At 40.6% G+C, this 18828-nt stretch overlaps 1 protein-coding gene and 1 pseudogene across 1 annotated transcript in view; one reads left to right on the top strand and one right to left on the bottom strand.

The window, feature by feature from the left end:
* Nucleotides 1–1760, bottom strand: part of ZDHHC20 (zinc finger DHHC-type palmitoyltransferase 20) — a 491166-nt gene extending 489406 nt beyond the window's left edge. Inside the window, exon 1 of the mRNA XM_057490295.1 lies at nt 1509–1760. Within this exon, the coding sequence (XP_057346278.1) occupies nt 1509–1626 (118 nt within the window). The 5' untranslated portion in view covers nt 1627–1760. The remainder of the gene's footprint in view (nt 1–1508) is intronic.
* A 14917-nt stretch (nt 1761–16677) lies between these two features.
* LOC118931765 (dual specificity protein phosphatase 12-like) lies at nt 16678–18029 on the top strand (annotated as a pseudogene).
* The last annotated feature ends 799 nt before the right edge of the window (nt 18030–18828 follow it).

Here is an 18828-nt window from a genome sequence, read left to right as displayed (position 1 = left end):
TTCAAAGAAAATAGGATAAATTATTTCCATAACTAATGAGAATCCTGATTACTGTCACTTTCTATAAGAAGCCTCAAGAAATACCTACATCTAGTCAATTTCAATTCATTCAAACATCATTTCTGGCAAACATTTTGGTATCCAAAATGGTGAGACTAAATAATATTCAACAGATTAACCATATTCATGTAGTAGAAATACATTCCACAAGTAATTTAATTTGGGCCTACTTACAAGAATACCATTCTTCAAAATGAAATGTTCCATAGGTAAAAGATAATTTTCTGAGGTGGATGTATTCATTTAAAAACCCACCCTGAAACCTTCTAAGCCAAAGTATTCTCTTCCACATGTAAAACTCTGATTTAACCAAGTATTTCTTTGAGAGCTGTACAGATTCAGAGCTGTAATTGGAGTTCTGATTCTGCCAGTTGCGAGTGCGTGGTACGGCTTCTCATTCACACAATTATTGTGTATCTCATGTGGCTTTCTTTTTTAGTGTGTATTATAGTGATCCTTTAGAGAGCTGTGGATTTAGTCTGGAGATTAAGAATAGATCATTGAGACGGCAAAGGATTGCTTTTACAAACACCACAGATCATTTGGTCCTAAGTTTTCACAAAGAATTGACATAAGCAGCAGACATGTACAGAATAAGGTCAGTTTAAGTGTAAAATAGCTGCACACTCAAAGCCTATGAACAATTAAGATAGACCAATCAATTACTATCACAAACACAGCAGTAGCCCTTGAACAAGGTTTGATTGACAACCAATATCCTTCCATTTTAACAGTCTATTAGAATTAGTACTCAAATTCTTGAAGTGCACTGCAACGTTACTCCTGTTTTCCGGGGAATGGGGTGAGAAACTGCGTATCAAGAATTAACAAGACAAATGGCAGTAACGAAAATAAAACAGAACGTCAAAATCTGAGGATGAAAAAAACATAAACCTCCATAAGAAACAGCCAAGAAAAAAGACAACTGGGCTTATATATCGTGTCACTCATTCTTTCTGTCTTAAAATATTGTGTATAAGGCACCAGAGGCGGAAGGGAAATAAATGAACTTCAAAATCGGTCAAGTGCCACTGACACTCGCACGCAGGCGCTCATCTGTCCACGGGGAGCCCGCCTTCGGCAGAGACCGCGGACAACCGCCCGCCAACCGCAGCTCCGCGGGGAACGCGCTCTCAAGCTGTTGGGACAAGGAACGTCTCCACTCGACGACGCCAGCGAAAGCACAGCCGGCCGCGCACACAGCCTGGACGCCGCCGGGCCACCCCGTGGAGGAGCCCGCTTCTGGCCCCCTCCGCGGAGGACCGGGCGCTGCCCGGACCCCGAGCTCAGGGGCGCCGCCGCGGCCGCCACAGAGCCGCGGGCCGGGGGCCTCCCCTGTGCGGCGGCGCAGGCAGGGCCCCTCCACCCGGGCGGCCGCCCACCCTCGCGGCCCGCCTCCCGCCCCCGTCGGCGCGCCCGCCCTACCCTCCGCCCGCCGCCGCGGGTACTCACGCACAGCTCCACCACGTACGCGTAGTAGGACCAGACGCCCATGAAGGTGATGAAGGGCACTGGAACCCAGCCCACCGTAAGCCGGCAGCAGCGCCAGAACGTCCACGGCGCCATGTCCCGCCGGCGGCTGCAGCTCCCGGCGCCTCGGGCTCGTGCGGCGCTCCAAGGCCCAGGCGGTGGCAACGCCGGCGATCCGGGCGGCTCCGCGCTCAGCGGCCCCGCCTCCCAGGCTGGGCCTGCCGAAGAGACCGTCCGGAGCCCCTCCGCGGCTCCTCTGCGCGCCACGCCCAGACGGGTCCCGCCCCTCGCCTGCGTCCTGCCTCTCGAGCCCCGCCCTCCGCAGCCTGGCCGAGCCGACGGAGCGAGGCTTCTGGAAGGGCACGTGGGGCCCACGGGAGGGGGCGGGGCAGGGGGAGGGGCGGGCAACAGGCGGGCCCCGCCCTCTCCCACCCCGACCCGGAGCCCGACCCCAACCCCACACGGCTTCGTTCCTTGGCCACTTCGTGGACTTGGGGCTCTCAGTGCCCAGGACTCGCTATCCTGGGGCGTCGGGCCCTAACTGGACATTAGGCGAGGAGCTCGCACTTTGAAAGGTGAGCGTCTGTGGCTAAGACCCCTGTATTTTCAAGTAATTTACTCCATGTTTCAGTCGGAACCCGTGCCTGTCATTTAGGATGGAAGTCATGGAGAGTCTCGTCAGTTTGATTTGAAACCCGAATTTAAGACTGAATTGTGAGAAGGGAGTAATAGCGTTGTCCTGCCCTGAAACTTGGAAACGAAATTCCTGTAGTTTATTTACAATTGGAGGATTTTCCAAATAATTATGCCTCTAATCATAACATAACCTAGAAACATCACTGGGAAGAAAGACATCCTAATACAAGGTTGAAAACATCACAAGTAATTCTAAACCGCATTTCCTGTTACTGTCGGGCCTATTTTACTTAAGACAAAGACTTTAATTAGCTGTTTCTATCTAAGGTCTCCATGAAGCAGAAACTGTGATTTAAAGGTACTAAAGGTAAACAATATATTATCACTGCACATTAGTGCCAGAAATAATAAACAATGTGTAAAATAATTTGTTCTTCCAGATTTTATACCTTGAAAGTCATATTAGGCAGTGGCAAAGTTGACAGTAGATTCAAGGCATTAAAGTGGATCAAATTCAGTTTGGTTTCCAGAGAGGCTCCCTGAGAGGGTTAAGCTCCTAGATGGAATTTGGATTGATGTGGAAGACGGTAATGCCTTTTCCTCTCCTGCCATCTCTACAATCAGAATCGTCCTACTAAAGCTCAACACAAACGCCATGTCCTCTAGAAGTCTTTCTTGATCACATCAGCTGGACATGATTTCCCTGTTATGCCATTTTGCTTATTACACATTTATTCGTTTCCTAGGGCTGCCATAACAAAGATGGGTTAATAGAACAGATATTTATTGTCTCACAATTTTGGAGGCTAGAAGTCCTAATTAAGGTGCCAGCAGGGCCACAGTCCCCCTGAAATCCGTAGGGGAGAAGCCTTGCCTTCTTCATAGCTTCTGGTGGCAGCCATCAGTCCTGGGTATTCCTCAGTTAACAGCTCCATCACCCCAAGCTTGCCTTTATTGTTACTTGGCAGTTTCCCTTCCTGTGTCTAAGTCTCTAAATCTCTTCTCATATTGGGCTAAGGGCCCACACTACTCCACTATGACCTCATCTTAACTAATTACATCTGCAGTGATCCTAGTCCACATAAGGTCACATTTTGAAGTACTGGTGGTTAGAACTGCAACACATCATTGAGGGAACACAGTCCAACCCGTAACAACAGGTGAAGATTTTTATGCCTACCCAAGACCCTTGAAAGTAGAAGTATTTCTTACACATCCTATTTTCTCCATAGTCCCTTGCAAGTGGGAAATAACCAGTAAGTATTTGTTGAGGGGACATTTGAAGGCTTCTTTTGTGATCTAGCTGTCTTCATTTTGTAGTAGCCAACAAGATCACATTAGTTTTTGATTTCTCAATGACTGTCACATGTTCTAAGAAGGTGTTGATTCTATATGGGATCTAGAAAACATTTACGATCTGGTTCCTTGTCCTTGAGATCATTCCAGTGAGTATACACATTTTGAGAATGTCTCTATCTTTAGTGGCTAGATATGAGTTAGTATTTCCTGGTCTGTAAACAATAGGAGCCAGCCTCTTTAATACCTTCCTTCCTTTTCTATGTTGGGATGATGATTTTACTCCATCTCGGCTACTGATTGTGACAGTACAGATTCAATTAGAGACTTTGGGCAAAGCAGTGAGGTGAGTGGAATTACATTTTAAAACAATCATTTTGGCCATGGTGGGATGAATGGATTGAAGGGAAGAAAGACTAGAAAGAGAGACCAGTTAGGATGCTGTTGCAGTCATATAAGCAAGAGGTGATGGTGGCTTGAATTAGCGTGTGGCCGTGGATAAGGTGATAAGGAAGCCTTTATGACTTCAGACAATTTTGATGTACCGGCTCTGCTCCAAAAACATAGCAATAGTAGATATAGATATAAATAGAAAAATAGAAAACCGATGAGATAAACTCAGGCTCAAACCTCCATCCCCACCCTCGATCCTCCCCAGCCCCCAACAAGGGAAACAGAAAAAACTGCTGATCAAGCACTAGGATTGTGGCCTTTAACAGAGAATGGAGGACACACTGCAGCTCCCTGACTGGAAGTGAACCAAGCTGCCGGCTGGCCTGGGGACCGGATCGGTGGTGTCCCCATTGTTACCACCAGCCAGAAACCTCATAAAGCCATTTTAAATTCTGGTTCTGAAGTGAAGACTAGGGAAAAACAAGAGTACAAGAGGCAGCTACGAAACTATTAGACAGGGCTTAGGGAAGCCATGTGATATGGAAAGAGTGAAGAAGAAAAAAACACAAACTCATAAATTCAGAATCAAACCACAATTCCAAAACAAACAAATAAATCTAATATTAGGAAAGAATGCAAATAATAAACCATCAGAACTTGAATTCACTCACAGTAAAATTTATTTTATGAGGCAGTCTTACAACGACTTTTGAAACAGTATACAGTGTGCCCAAAGAGGTAACTGAAGGAGTAACTTCTGTCTAAATCGAACAAGAAACTTTGAAACCAAATAATAAACAAAAGTGGAAAAAGAACAGGTGGATTTGAAATATAAGTTGAGCTGAGTTATGTGGGATAGTGAGTCCCACAGAGGTCCGAGTCCAGGGACCGAGACTCAGGACATCACAGGCCAGGTGAAGGGCAAGGACAGTCACCCTGGGGCAGGTGCGCTCGGGGGTGGTTCCAGGAAACACAGGATGTCCGCATGGCTGAAGGAGGAGGGGTGGCATGGGTGTTTGGGAGAGTCAAGGCAGGGGTGCCAGAGCCCTGAGAACATGGCAAGGGGTCGTATTGTATCGCTATGGGAAGGAAGCCTTTGAAAGTAACCTATGGCAGGTGACGTTTTAGTGCTTACTCCGGGGCTTGCAATGCATATTTACAAAGATTCTACGTCCCCTTTCAAATAACTCCACGTAGTCCACGGCAGTGCAGGCATGTCACCCCAATGTTCCTGATCCCCCCCCTCTCGTCCCTTATAGTATTGCTGCCATTTCACTCATTGTAAGCTGTACTCACCCAGTACATCATTGTTATTATTATTTTGAGCAGTTACCTGTTAGACTAATTAAAGAACAAAATATTTTATCTCCATCTCTTCCTTCTCCAGTGCCCTCCCTTGTTCATGTAGAGCTGATTTTCTGACCTATATCATTTTCCTTCTTTCTGGGGAATTTCTTTGAAAATTTCTTGCAAAGCAGGATACTGGTGACATATTCTCTAAATTTTTGTCTGAGAAAGTCTGAGAATCTTTGACTGCTTCACTTTTGAGGGATAACTTTGCTGGCTGTAGAATTCCAAGTACTGATTTTTCTACTGAGAATCTCATTTGTTTTGTTTTTGTTGTTACATATATTCAACATGTACTGATCCTAGGAGGTACTTTAGAAACATATATAAGGATTCTTTTTTATCTTCTAGTATAGTAGTGCCTAGAACATATTAATAACATATTCATTGCATGTGATTTCATTATAAGTTGTTTTATGTTAGTGCATTAAGTTATTTAAAAAATAAGGTCATGCTGCTTATGAATTTCATTTCATGATGGTAAAAAGGGCATTATAAAATTTTTTTTTTAAATGGTGGTGGTGTGGGGGGTATCGGGTTTCACTAGGTTGAGACCACTGATCTAGATATTAATCCCTTGTTGGATTTTGCTATTTCCAAACACTTTTTCTCAACCTATCACCCATCGGTTAACTTTGTCTATATTATATCTTGTGCTTTTTATAAAAATAGTTTCATAGAGATATAATTCACATACCATATAGTTCACCCATGTAAAGGGTACAACTCAGTGTTATTGGTATATTACTAATTTTTAAAATTGTGTACCCCTATATTTATCACTGCACTGTTTACAATAGCCAAGATATGGAAGCAACCTAAATGTCCATCAGTAGATGAATGGATAAAGAAGATGTGGTACATATACAGAATGGAATATTACGCAGCCATAAGAAAAAAACAGATCCTACCATTCACAACAACATGAATGGAGCTAGAGGGTATTATGCTCAGTGAAATAAGCCAAGCAGAGAAGGACAAGTACCAAATGATTTCCCTCATATGTGGAGTATAAGAACAAAGGAAAACTGAAGGAACAAAACAGCAGCAGAATCACAGAACCCAAGAATGGACTAATAGTTACCAAAGGGAAAGGGACTGGGGACGATGGGTGGGAAGGGAGGGATAAGGGCTGGGAAAAAGAAAGAGGGCATTACAATTAGCATGTATAGTGCGTGGGGGACACGGGGAGGGCTGCGCAACACAGAGAAGACAAGTCGTGATTTTACAGCATCTTACTACGCTGATGGACAGTGACTGTGAACGGGTATGTGGGGGGGGACTTGGTGAAGGGGGGAACGTAGTAAACATGTTCTTTCTGTAATTGTAGATTAATGATATCAAAATAAAAAATAATATTAATAATAAAATATATATATATATGATAATTTTGCCATTTTAAGTATACAATTCAGGGGCCTTATATTCAGAGTGTTGTGCAACCATTTCCACTATGCATTTCCAAAAATTTTCATCAAACTAAAATCTGTAACCGTTGAGGATTAACTCCCCATTCTCCCTCCTCCCCAGCCTTGGGTAACATCTAACCCACTTTCTGTCTCCATGAAGTTGCCTATTCTAGGTACCTATATAAGGGGAATCATCAACTATTAGTTTCTTTTGGTCTCGCTTTTTTTTCTTAGCTTAATGTTTTTAAGCGTCATCCATGTGTAGCATGTATGGAACTTCATTTCATTTATGGCTGAATAATATTCTTTATACATATACACAACATTTTGTTTTTAATTCATCTGTTGGTGGACATTTGAGTGTCCCTTTGGCCAAGTGTATAGTGATGTATGGAACACTGGCATGTAAGTATCTTCTTGAATTCCTAGAAGTGGAATTGCTTGATTATACGGTTATTCTATGGTTAGATTTTTTAGGAACCTCCTGTTTACCATGAATGGTAACATCATTTTAAATTCCCACCAAAAAACTATTAGAGTTCCAATTTCTCCACATCCTCATCAAACTTGATTGTTTGCAAGTTTTTGATAATAGCCATCCTAATAGATGTGAATTGGTTTTGATTTGTGTATCTCTAATGGCTAATGATGTTGAGCACTTTTATGTGCTAAGTTGCCATCTATATATCTTCTTTGAAGAAATATCTGTTCAATTCCTTTTTCTATTTTTTAAATCTGCTTACATATATGCGATTTGTGAATATTTTCTTCCATTCTGTGAATTCTTTTCACTCTCTTAAGAGTCTCCTTTGATACAAACACATTTAAATTTTTGATGATCAAATTACCTATATTTTTCTTTAGTTGCCTGTGCTTTTGGTTTCATATCTAAGAAATTATTGCCAAATCTAATGTCATGAGCTTATCCCCTGTGTTTTTTTCTAAGAGCTTTATAGTTTCATCTCCTGATTGGAGTTTGTTGAGCTTCTTGGGTGTGTATATTCATGGCTATCATGAGATTTGGGAAGTTTTCAGCCATTATTTCTTCAAAATGTTTTTCTGCCCCCTTTTCTCTCTCTCTTATGCTGGGATTGATATAATGCATCCTCTTTTTCATTTGATACTGTTCCACAGATTCCTCAAACTGTTCATTTTTCTTTCTTTCTGTTCCTCATAACTGCATACTTTCAAATGCATTATCTTTAGATTCACTGATGCTTCCTTCTGCCTGTTCAAGTCTGTCACTTAATGCCTCTAGTGAGTTTTTCTGCTTGGTTCCTTTTCATAATTTCTCTTTACTGATATTATCATTTTGTTCAGACATCATTTTCTTGATTACCTTTATAGTCTTTGTCCATGATTGCTTTAGCTCACTGAACATTTTTAATGTAGTTGGTTTTATGTCTTTGACTGTTAATTCCAGTATCTGGTATTGGTATTCTTCAGGATGGTTTTTGTGAAATTCTTTATTTCCTGTGAATGAGTCGTGCTTGCCTGTTGCTTTATGTGTTTTGAATTCTTTTGTTGAGAACTAGACATTCTAAATATATGTTGTAGGAAATCTGGAAATCAAATTCTCCCACTCCTTAGGGATTGCTTGTTTTTGTTTTTGTGGGCTATATCCAGCCTTGTTTTTTGGCTTCCTTATTTCTGCGAAGTGTATATTTCTTGTTGTGAGGTCACTAAAGCTTCTTTTCCATTTTTTTTGTGGCCAGCTAGTGACCTAACAAAGATTTCCTCAAATGTCTGGCTCCCAAGAGGAGGGGAGAAGGTCTTGTCTCTCTAAATCCCCTATAGCTGGGGAGCTGCTTCAGCCCGTGGGTGTGGGGTTGACAATGGCTGAACTCTGTGCTGGCCCTTCAGTGATCAAAACCAGCAATCAGCTCCCAAAGCACAGTCCTGCCCCTTGGGGGACAAAGTTCTTTTTGCCCACCGGGGCTCAGTAAGCCTCATCAGGAATGTAGGCTGCCACCTCCACGGCTGCCTACTGCTGGGCTGCTAACTGCAACCTTGCAAAAGGCTCAAATTCTCCCAAAGTTACCCGCCTCTTCATCAAGCTCCCCACAGATGCTCGACCTGTTCTCCCGGGCTCCAGAGAACCATTGTAGTTACTTCACACAGTTCCTGCCAGTTCAGTAGTTGTTGAGGTAGAGGGACAGATTCCTGGATCGCCCTACACTCCCACCTTCCTTGACCTCACCCTCTTCATTATGCTTTGATTTTATAGTTTAACTCCCTGAGGCTACACCTATTTTTAAGTTTTGGGAGGGCACTTCAGTGTTTCTATCTCTAGCACCTGTTCTGCTTTCCAACCACATTTAGAACAACTGGCCAGACTCTGTTGACACTCGCCCTCCATGTACAAGGCAGAGCCAGCCCAGAGCTGTCTTGTAGTTCTCCTATGAGGGTTCCTGAGAGAGCGCTCCTCTTTCCCTGCCCAGTCCTTTAACAGGAAGCTGAAAGACCAGGGTCCTGCACATGTGGGGATACTACTTGTATTTCTCTCTTTCCTTCTTTCATCATGTCACATATTTTCTGAGCAATACTATATGCCAGCTCTTGATGGATGCTGGGGACAGAATTAAGAGAATTAAAAGTCCTTGTTCTTCAAATAGGCATCCTACAGTATGGGAGAATATATTTGTAAGTGACATATCCTACAAGGGGTTAACATCCAAAATATAAAAGAACTCACATGCCTCAATACCCAAAAAGCAAATGGGCAGACCATATGAACAGACACTTCTCCAAAGAAGAAATTCAGATGGCCAACAGGCACGTGAAAAGATGCTCCACATCACTAGTCAGCAGGGAAATCCAAATTAAAACTGCAGTGAGACATCACCTCACACTAGTTAGGATGGACAACATAGAAAAGACTAGGAACAACAAATGCTGGTGAGGATGCAGAGAAAAGGGAATCCTCCTACACTGCTGGTGGAAATGTAAACTAGTTCAGCCATTGTGGAAAGCAATATGGAGGTACCTCAAAAAACTAAAAATAGAAATACCATTTGACGTGGGAATCCCACTCCTAGGAATTTACCCAAAGAAAACAACTTCGCAGATTCAAACAGACATACGCACCCCTATGTTTATCACAGCACTATTTACAATAGCCAAGATATGGAAGCAACCTAAGTGTCCATCAGTAGATGAATGGATAAAGAAGCGGTGGTACATATACACAATGGAATACTATTCAGCCATAAGAAAGAAACAAATCCTACCATTTACAACAACATAGATGGAGCTAGAGGGTATTATGCTCAGTGAAATGAGTCAGGCTGAGAAAGACTAATACCAAATGATTTCCCTCATTTGTGGAGTATAACAACGAAGCAAAACTGAAGGAACAAAAGAGCAGTGATCTGAGAGATTCCAAGAAGGAACTAGTTGATAACAAAGAGGAGGGGTGTGGTTGGGTGGGTGGGGAGGGAGGGAGAAGGGAGTTGAGGGGTATTATGTTTAGTACACATGCTGTGGAGGGTCATGGGGAAAACAATGTAGCACAGAGAAAGCAAATAGTGAATCTCTGGCATCTTACTACACTGATGGACAGCGACTGCATTGGGGATGGGGGGGGACTTGATAATATGGGTAAATGTAGTAACCACACTTTTTTCATGTGAAACCTTCATAAGAGTGTATATCAATATTACCTTGATAAAAAATTTAAAAACAATATGCAGAATAGTAGAATCATAGATTTCTGAAATTAGGAGGAACCCCAAGACACTAAGGGCAGGGCCACTGTGTGTGGCTGTGCATTCTGCAGGCTATGCCAACAGGGGGCCTCCTGGAGTTGTGCAGTGCAAGACTTGGGGTAGCCCTGTGATACAGACTGAATTGTATCCCCTCAAATTTCATATGCTGAAGCCCCAATGCCCGACTGACTGTGTTTGGAGATAGGCCTTTAGGGAGGAAGCTGAGGCCAAGTAAGGCTAAAGGCTCAATGCCGTCACAGCTAATCCACTAGGACTGGGGTCCTGACGAGGGGCGGAGACACCAGAGCTCCTTCTCCTCCACGTAAGCACAGAGGAAAGCGAGAAGGCAGCGGTGTGCGGGCTGGGAGAGGAGACCTCCCCACACGCCAGCCTCCTGGGGCCTTGGTCTCGGACTTCCAGGCTTCAGGATGGGAGAACATTTTTTGTTTAAGCCACTGAGTCTGTGGTATTTTGTTAGGACAGCCTGAGGGGACTCACACATCCTGTTCAGTGGTCCACCTCCTCGCTGTTCTGCTTTGCTTTATCAGAGAACACAGCTCTGACTAACAGCACTGGGTTTTAGAGTTCGATGGACCTGTATTGAACTTCCAGTTCTGCCATTTACTGTGTATGGTTTTGGCCTCTCTAAGCCTTAGGCAATAACCTTTCAGGGACTAAGTAATTACCCAAGGTCTAGAAAATGGAACACATCAGGATTTGAACCTTGGTCCCTGTGACTTCAAACCTATTCACTTAAAAACAAACAAAAATAAGCTTTTAAAAAAAACCCTAGTTTTTCCAATGAGAAAGTAAACAAAGTATGAAAATTCTTAATTTGAAAGTAACTTCTTCCCTGCCTGAGAAAAATGTTTCTCTTTGTGGGGACCTTCTGGGTCATGCCCTGTGCATGTGTGTGGCTTTACTCAAGATTCACTGCTTTCATCTTCTGATAATTTATAGTTTTAATTTCAAAATTTTAATTACATTTCTAAAGAGGTAAAAAACACACGTGGAAAAAAATTCCAACAGCACAGTGGATAAAAATGAAAAGTTTTCTTTCCTCTTTTGATCTCCAGTTCACTTCCCCAGAGGTAAAGCACTGTTACTGATTCCTTGTGTATATTTCCAGAAATATTCTAATCATACAAAAGAGCATTAATGCACACATACACCCTTGCTTTACACATGGGAGCATTCTCTTCACATATTCTACACTTGGCTTTATTTTCTTAACAACAGATCTCATCAGCACAAGAAAGACTGGTTGTTTCTCTGTATCATGATCTGAAAGCAGGCAGTGGGTACAACCTGCTTAATTTTTGCTTTACTGAAAGTTAAGAAATGTTACATCATCAGTGTTTGAATCTGTTTGTCTTTAACGGTGAATAAAATTAAATGTTTTTCACTTTTATGTTTTTATTAGTCATTTTTGGATTTCTCTGGGTCCTCTGCCCACATTTTTAATGGGTTGTTAGGTACCTTTTGCTGGGACATAATTTTCCATGAGCCTTTCATGATTCTTCATATCTTGAAAACAGAGGCACTGACCCCTTTTTTGTTCCAGACTGTCTTTCCAAGAACATTTGTACGGTGAACAGCCTTGGTACAGACAGTGTCTCCCTTGGGAGAGGACAGCTTTGTGTACTGCCCATTAGAAAAGATTCAGGTTTCCTAAGGTGAGGTTCCCAGGCTGGGGTGCACATCCACTTGTGGGCGGCACCTGCAGGGGCCGTGAGGTGTTGTCCCTGTGGGACTTGGGAGGCAAGAGAGGACCGGCACACGCTGCTGCTCTGCTGCAAATGGTGAAGGTCTTTGTCTCCGACCCAGTAGTCTGTGTCTCCTGCCAGCATCCATGGGATGGTGCAGGCAAACTTGGAAAAAAAGATGAAAATCTAAGATATTTTGAAGTCACTAACACTGATTTCTAAGATCCCACTATAGATTAAATAGGGTAAAATGTCAGGTCCTTTAAAATTGCTTTCTAAAGATGCCATTAGAAATAAAAGACATTGCTCTATTACATGTGATACCAATATTCACCCCCTTTTGTTACATTTTTCTTTGACTTTATAATTTTGGGAGTAATGAGGGAAAGCAGTGGATTTTAATTTTTAGAAGTAATTTTATAAAAATTTCCTCAAAAACTTCTGGGGTTTACATATAAAGACATATATACCCCCCTCTAAAATGAACCTTTCCAAGTTTTCTTCTATATTTACTTAGTTTCATTTTTCTCTTTAACATTTAATTTTTTGGTCCATCTGGAATTTAGAGTAAGGAGTGTGGTAGAAATTTACCTTCATTTTCTCCCTCAGATGGCTAGTAAATTCTTCTAGTACCATTTATTAATAATTCCTCTTTTACCCAATTAATCTGCAATAGTTTACATATACAAAGTTTCCCTGTGTATTTGCGTCTATTTTTAGACTTTACATTCTGTTCAATGATGTGTGTGAATTTCCGTTGTCAGTAACAAACTATTTTACTTACCAGTGTTTGATGATACATTTTAATATATTGGCATTCTCTTAAAAAAATACTTCATTTTTTATGAGCAGTTTTAAGTTCACAGCAAAACTGCGGGGAAGGCACAGGGAGTTTCCGTGTGCCCACCCCCCCAGCAGTCCTCATTTAAACTTTTATGGCTCGTCTGGCCCCCTCTTGAGAATCCGATGGCATTTTCACTGAAACTCATTAGTGATCAGCAATACCTGGTTCTCTCCCAATTCCTGTACACACGGAAGATGACACCTCACCTCCTTGCAGTTAGGTGGGGGTCATGTAATTAGTCTGGTCGGTAGCCAAGGGTGATGTTTCCAGGCCAAACACTTACTTGCTGGATTGTGACTCATAACTTTGTTTTCCTCCACAGCCTCTGAAGATGGTGTTTCTTAGACGTTAAAGCTCCAAGACGGCGGAGCCTTGGAGAGTCTGGGCACCTGAGCGGCTCTGTGGGCGTCAGCCCGCAACGTACATGTAAGAATGGAACCGTCCTCGCATCAGCCGCGAGGGCTGCAGGATTAATTTGCAGCAATCCGAGCGGATCTGACCATATAACCATTACGTTTATAGATTACTTTTAGGGAAAACTGCTGTATTTATAATACTGAGAGTTCCTATTCAGTAATAAAGGATGTTGTTATAATTGGGTAAGTTTTCTTTTATAACCATCAAGAATTTAAAGTTTATTTCTCGTTAAATTTTTTTCTAATTGTTATATATTTTATTGTAATTGTAAATGGGACCTTCACTATATTTTATTTTATTTTTCCTCACTACAGAAATAGCTTTAAAAGCATTATATTAAAACACATGCCCAAAATGTTTTGGAACAATAAAAGTCACTTGAAATCTCACTGCAATATACCAACCATTATTCATAGTTTGGCAAACATCATTTCATGCACCTCATGCACACACACACACACACACACACACACACACACACACACACACATGCCATTATATTTCCTAAGTTGCAATTTGTACACAGGAGAGCTACTTCTAAAACTAGCATTGTAACGGGCACTTTCTTGAAATTTATTGTTTCTGATGTTTTTTCAACTTGATTCTCTTGGGTTCTCTGGGCATATTTCCACACATATGCACACAAAGACAACTGTCACCTTTCAAATTTTATACTCTTTTATCTTGTTAATTTGTACTGGCTGAGACTTCCAGAATAATAGGAAGTAATAATGGTAATAGTGGACATTCTTATCTTATTCCTGACATTATTGGCAATGCAAAACTCCTGTTTGTTATACTTAGTCTATCTTAGGTAATAGTTCATTCTTAAGAAAACAGTATGTGGAGAACTTTTCTCAACTTGATTTTATGCTTAAACACCAGAGTGTTTTGGTTAATTTGGAAATTACTTCATTTAATTATATAAATATGTCTAACCATATTTCATCTTTATCACAGGCATAATAAAAAGGCCATACCAACCTCTCCTGCTGACAACTTCTCTCTCACATTTTTCCAATAAATGTCTTTATTTTCAGTGTTAGTGAAAAAAAGTAGCCACTCTGCAAAGTCTTCTTTTCTCATAAAATTCAAACCTTTAGAGAACTGAAGGAATTCCATTTCTTGGATCTCTGTTGTAAATTTTCCATAAATCTAACGTTAAAAACATACAAAATTGATATAAGTAACAAGTAGCTTAATGTTGTAAGTGGGATTGCGAAGCACCTTTCGTTACCTGTTCAGTGGGTGGCTTCTTGAAAAGGTGCATCAAATGAAGCATCTGTTTGTACAGAGGACTGTGCAGGAGAAGGGATGCAGGGGCTGATTAGTTCCCGCACTTGCTTCAGTCTGAGACTCCCTATGTTCAAGTTGTTTGTGCAAATTAGAGCTGGCAACCTACATTCTGATACTTAAAAGACCTGAAAAATTATGTAAAATGTTGCTTTGATACATCCGTGGCAGTTTTTTTCATTATCAATAATCAGGGGAACTTAAAATTCAGCTGCCATACTCCTTTTAGAATGTTAATCATACTTAATACTTCCTAAGATTTTTCATATACTGGAGCTAATTAATGTGATCAATGGTTTTGTATCAAAAGTTTAGATTTGTCTAAAAATATCATCTTTGGACAATAAGACAATAACTTATGACAATCTTTTTTCATAAAAACATGGTGCTTTGATCAAACTGCCAGCAATAGCTTCCTGGGCGAGGTACCAGTTGAAAGAATATCAGATTAAAATATACTTTCTTTGAAAAAAGAAATGGGAGTGCTGTCCTTGATTTGTTTCTAACTAAACCATTTGAGAAAGATTATCTCCATGAATTTTAGTATGTTGTTAGTATCTTTATTCACCTTTCTACATATTAAAAGATCTGTACTATCTGTCATGGCACAATTTAATGGACACATACATGGGATGGAAAAGAGTTATGTCCTAGTTCAGTGGAAGAAAAACTGTCACTGTTAGAAAACTACCTGCTTTGGAGTCTACATTTATCCCATTACCCTTAAAAGAATGAAGGCGGAGTTTGATTTCAGGCTTCTATCTATGTGGTAAGAGTCTGTTATAGAACATTTTCTGAATGTATTGGATATATCAATTTATCAATGTCATGTGTCTTTTGGGGTCAAAGAAGAATTTTATCTAAAATTTGAAGCATTTCAAGTTTGGGAGAATAAACAGTCTTTAACTGATATGTTTTGTCCTTTGTTTGACTGACTTTTCTTACACTGTGCAGTATGTTGACATTCATTCATTCTTAACTAGGATGTTAAAAGAATGCTTTACTTGCAAGTGTACACTGAATTAGGGAAGTAGAAAAGACAGAATAAAAGCATCACGAACTCATTCCTTTTACTTTTTCTTTAGGCTCTGAGGCTTTAAGTACTATATACTTAGTGTTAAATTATGCATTGTCGGCTTTAAGCTGCTTTTGTCTTGATTATAGTACCTTTGAGGAACATAAGTGTATTCTATAATAATAACCTTTTCTAAATCTAAAATTAGAGATCTTGTTATGCTATGAGAATCTGGACCGTGATACTGGACATAAATTTATGAACGTAAGAATTTATAGTACATTCTGAGCAGATGCATTCTGAACAAGTTACATAGTTTATAAGTTAGTAGATTCATTGGAAGCAATGGGAAAAATCTACCTTTCCTTATCTGGGGTTTCAAGGCCATGGCACCCTGGAGACGGCTCACACTAGCTGTGAGTTTAATGTACACACATCTTCCCTCCTTTGCTTCATGTCTGGTGCCTTGAAATTAGCTTAGCAGAGTATTTACACTACTAATTATTAAATGCTAAAAATGAAGGCTGTTCTTCCTGAGGGCTGATCATTAAATATATTTACTAGAATACCACTGCTCAGACATCTTTGAATTGATAAAAACTATTCATGAATTTAGAACATCCCGGACAAATGTTATTCCAGAATTTTTAAAAAAGTCCTAAAAAGTACATTAGGAAGGTGGTGGAGTAGAAAGATCCTGAACTCACTTCCACTCAAACCTACAGTCACATACGGATCATTCCCTCTGAAAAAGACCTGAAAACTAGCTGAAGAGCTCCCTCCGAACAAAGGATAACAGGGCCACAATGAGATGGTAGGAGGGGCAGAGATGTGTTTTCACTAGAACTCTAGTCCTGGCACAGTGACCCACAATCATGAGGGATCTTACAAATATACAGTTTTTCCCCGAAGAATGACGGGTTTGTACTCCACATCAGGCACTCCAACTCCTGGGATGTTCTCTGGGAAATGAGGCACTGGTAGGTGCCATTTTTGCATGCTCACTCCATCTTGCTAGCACTAGTGGGTATCATTTTTGTGGTCTCTCTACCTTGCTCCGTGCTGGTGGGCTTGCCCTGCCCCTATGATCTCCTGTGACCTGGGGGAAGAACAGATGAACACAGTGAGAACTTGAACAAAGAGATAGAAAATATAGGAAAGTACTGAAATAAGTCACATAGCTAAATAATAAAATGACTGAACTTTAAAAACACTAGAGGGGTTCAATAGCAGTTGAGATGAAGCAGAAGAAAGGATCAGCAACCTGGAGGTCAGGACAGTGGGACTCAACCAAACAGAGCAGGAAAAAAAAAAAAGTAAAGGCAGCCACAGGGACCTCTAGGATGTCAAGCAGAGTAACTTTGGTATGATGGGGATCCCAGAAGGAGAAAAGAGGGAAGGGCAGAAAAATTATTTGAAGAAATAATGGCTGAAAATTTCCTTAACCTAGGGAAAGAAACAGACATCTGGGTTCAAGAAGCAGAGTGTTCCAAATAAGATAAACCCAAAGAAAGGGATACCAAGACACATTACAATTAAAATGTCAAAGTTTAAAAATAAAGACTCTTAAAAGCAGCAAGAGAAAACCACTTGGTACATGAAAGAGACAACTCTCCCCTCTCCACCACCCCATGCCCCATGAAACTATCAGTGGATTTTCCAGCAGAAACTTTGAGTGCCAGGAGCCATGATACATTCAAAATGCTGAAAGGGAGAAAAATTGAAATTATACCAGGAAATGGGATATGAAGTAGATACCTCTAGTGCAATTTATAAGCAGCACCGTTTACAAAAGTTACAGAAAAGTATCCAGAATTGCAGAACTTACCTCAAGAACTCTTTGCTGTTAAACCAACCACCCTTTCACAAGGATTGAAAGATGAGGTTCTCTACAATGTAGAAAGTGCAGGAGGTCCCTATTTCAAAGTTCTAGCATTTTGTATCATAATGAAGGAAGTGGTCCTATAGCTTTTGCCCACAGGAAAATGGTACCATCTTTCATGCTTACCACAGGGAATCAGGCTCAATGTACATCTTATTTCATTGAACCTGTACAGTGGATGGAATCCACTTTGTTGGGAGTAATGGATGGACAGCTTCTTTGCCCCAAATGCAATGCCAAGCTGGGTTCTTTCGATTGGTATGGTGAACAGTGCTCATGCGGTAGATGGATGATGCCTGCTTTTCAAATACATAAGAAGAGAGTGGATGAGGTGAAAATGCTGCCAGTTTTGGGATCACAAGCAAGAAACCTATGAACTTGTGACATTTAATAGCTGGGAAAGAAACAAGCTGATGGATGCAAGAAGTATCTATGAAGTATTCCTGCAAAAACAAATGAGAAAACCAAAGAATCCAATCAAGCCTTTAGATTTAACTGGCAGTTTACAGGAACAAATCGCCAAGAAGCTACAATCAGCAGAATCACCAAGTGGGAAATTCTCCTGGGCAAATTCTTCAACAAATGGCATGGTTTGAAGAAAGAAAATATATAAACCAAATGCAGTGTGACAGTCTTGTTTGGACATGACTTAAACCAAATGTAGAAAGGTATTTTGAGACAGAAAATTAAAAATGGAATGCGTATTAGAATTACTAATTTTGTTGGGTATGTGATTACACTTTAGTTATGTTTTTCAAGTTTTCTTTGTCAGGATACATACTGAAGCATTTATAAGTGAAATAACATGATACCTGGGATGTGCTTTAAAACATTTAGGTGGAAAAGCAAATGAAAAATAACTGTTATGGGGAAAGAGGATAAAACAAGAATGGCTAATTGAAGCTGGGTGCTAGGAACAAGGGGCTTCATTCATCATACTGTCTTCTGTGTTCAACATTTTACATATTAAAGGTTAAAAATTAACAGTGTTAAAAATAAATTTTTAAATGATAGTGCTTGCATACAGTAAATTTCTCTACATAGACTATCCTAGAGAATTTACAGACAAAATGTTAGGATCACATAATTTAGCAAGGTTTTTGGATGCGAGAGTGTGGTACAAAAATCAGGTGTTACTATATCCCAGCAATAACCAAATAGAAAAAGAAAAGGGGGAAAACAAAACTATACAATTATGGAAAGAAAAATTAAAAGGAAATCTTAATGACTTCATGAGAGGGAAGGATTTCTTAAATAAGATACAAATAGCAAAGATCATAAGAGATTGATAAATTTGGTTACGTTGAAATTAAAACCAAGGACAAAAACCCCATAAACAAAAGACAAGGCCAA

This window comes from Manis pentadactyla, chromosome 2 (genome assembly GCF_030020395.1).
Source record: "Manis pentadactyla isolate mManPen7 chromosome 2, mManPen7.hap1, whole genome shotgun sequence".
Lineage (NCBI taxonomy): Eukaryota > Metazoa > Chordata > Mammalia > Pholidota > Manidae > Manis > Manis pentadactyla.
Note: the sequence above shows the minus strand (reverse complement) of the source record. Positions and strands in the feature narration are given on the sequence as shown.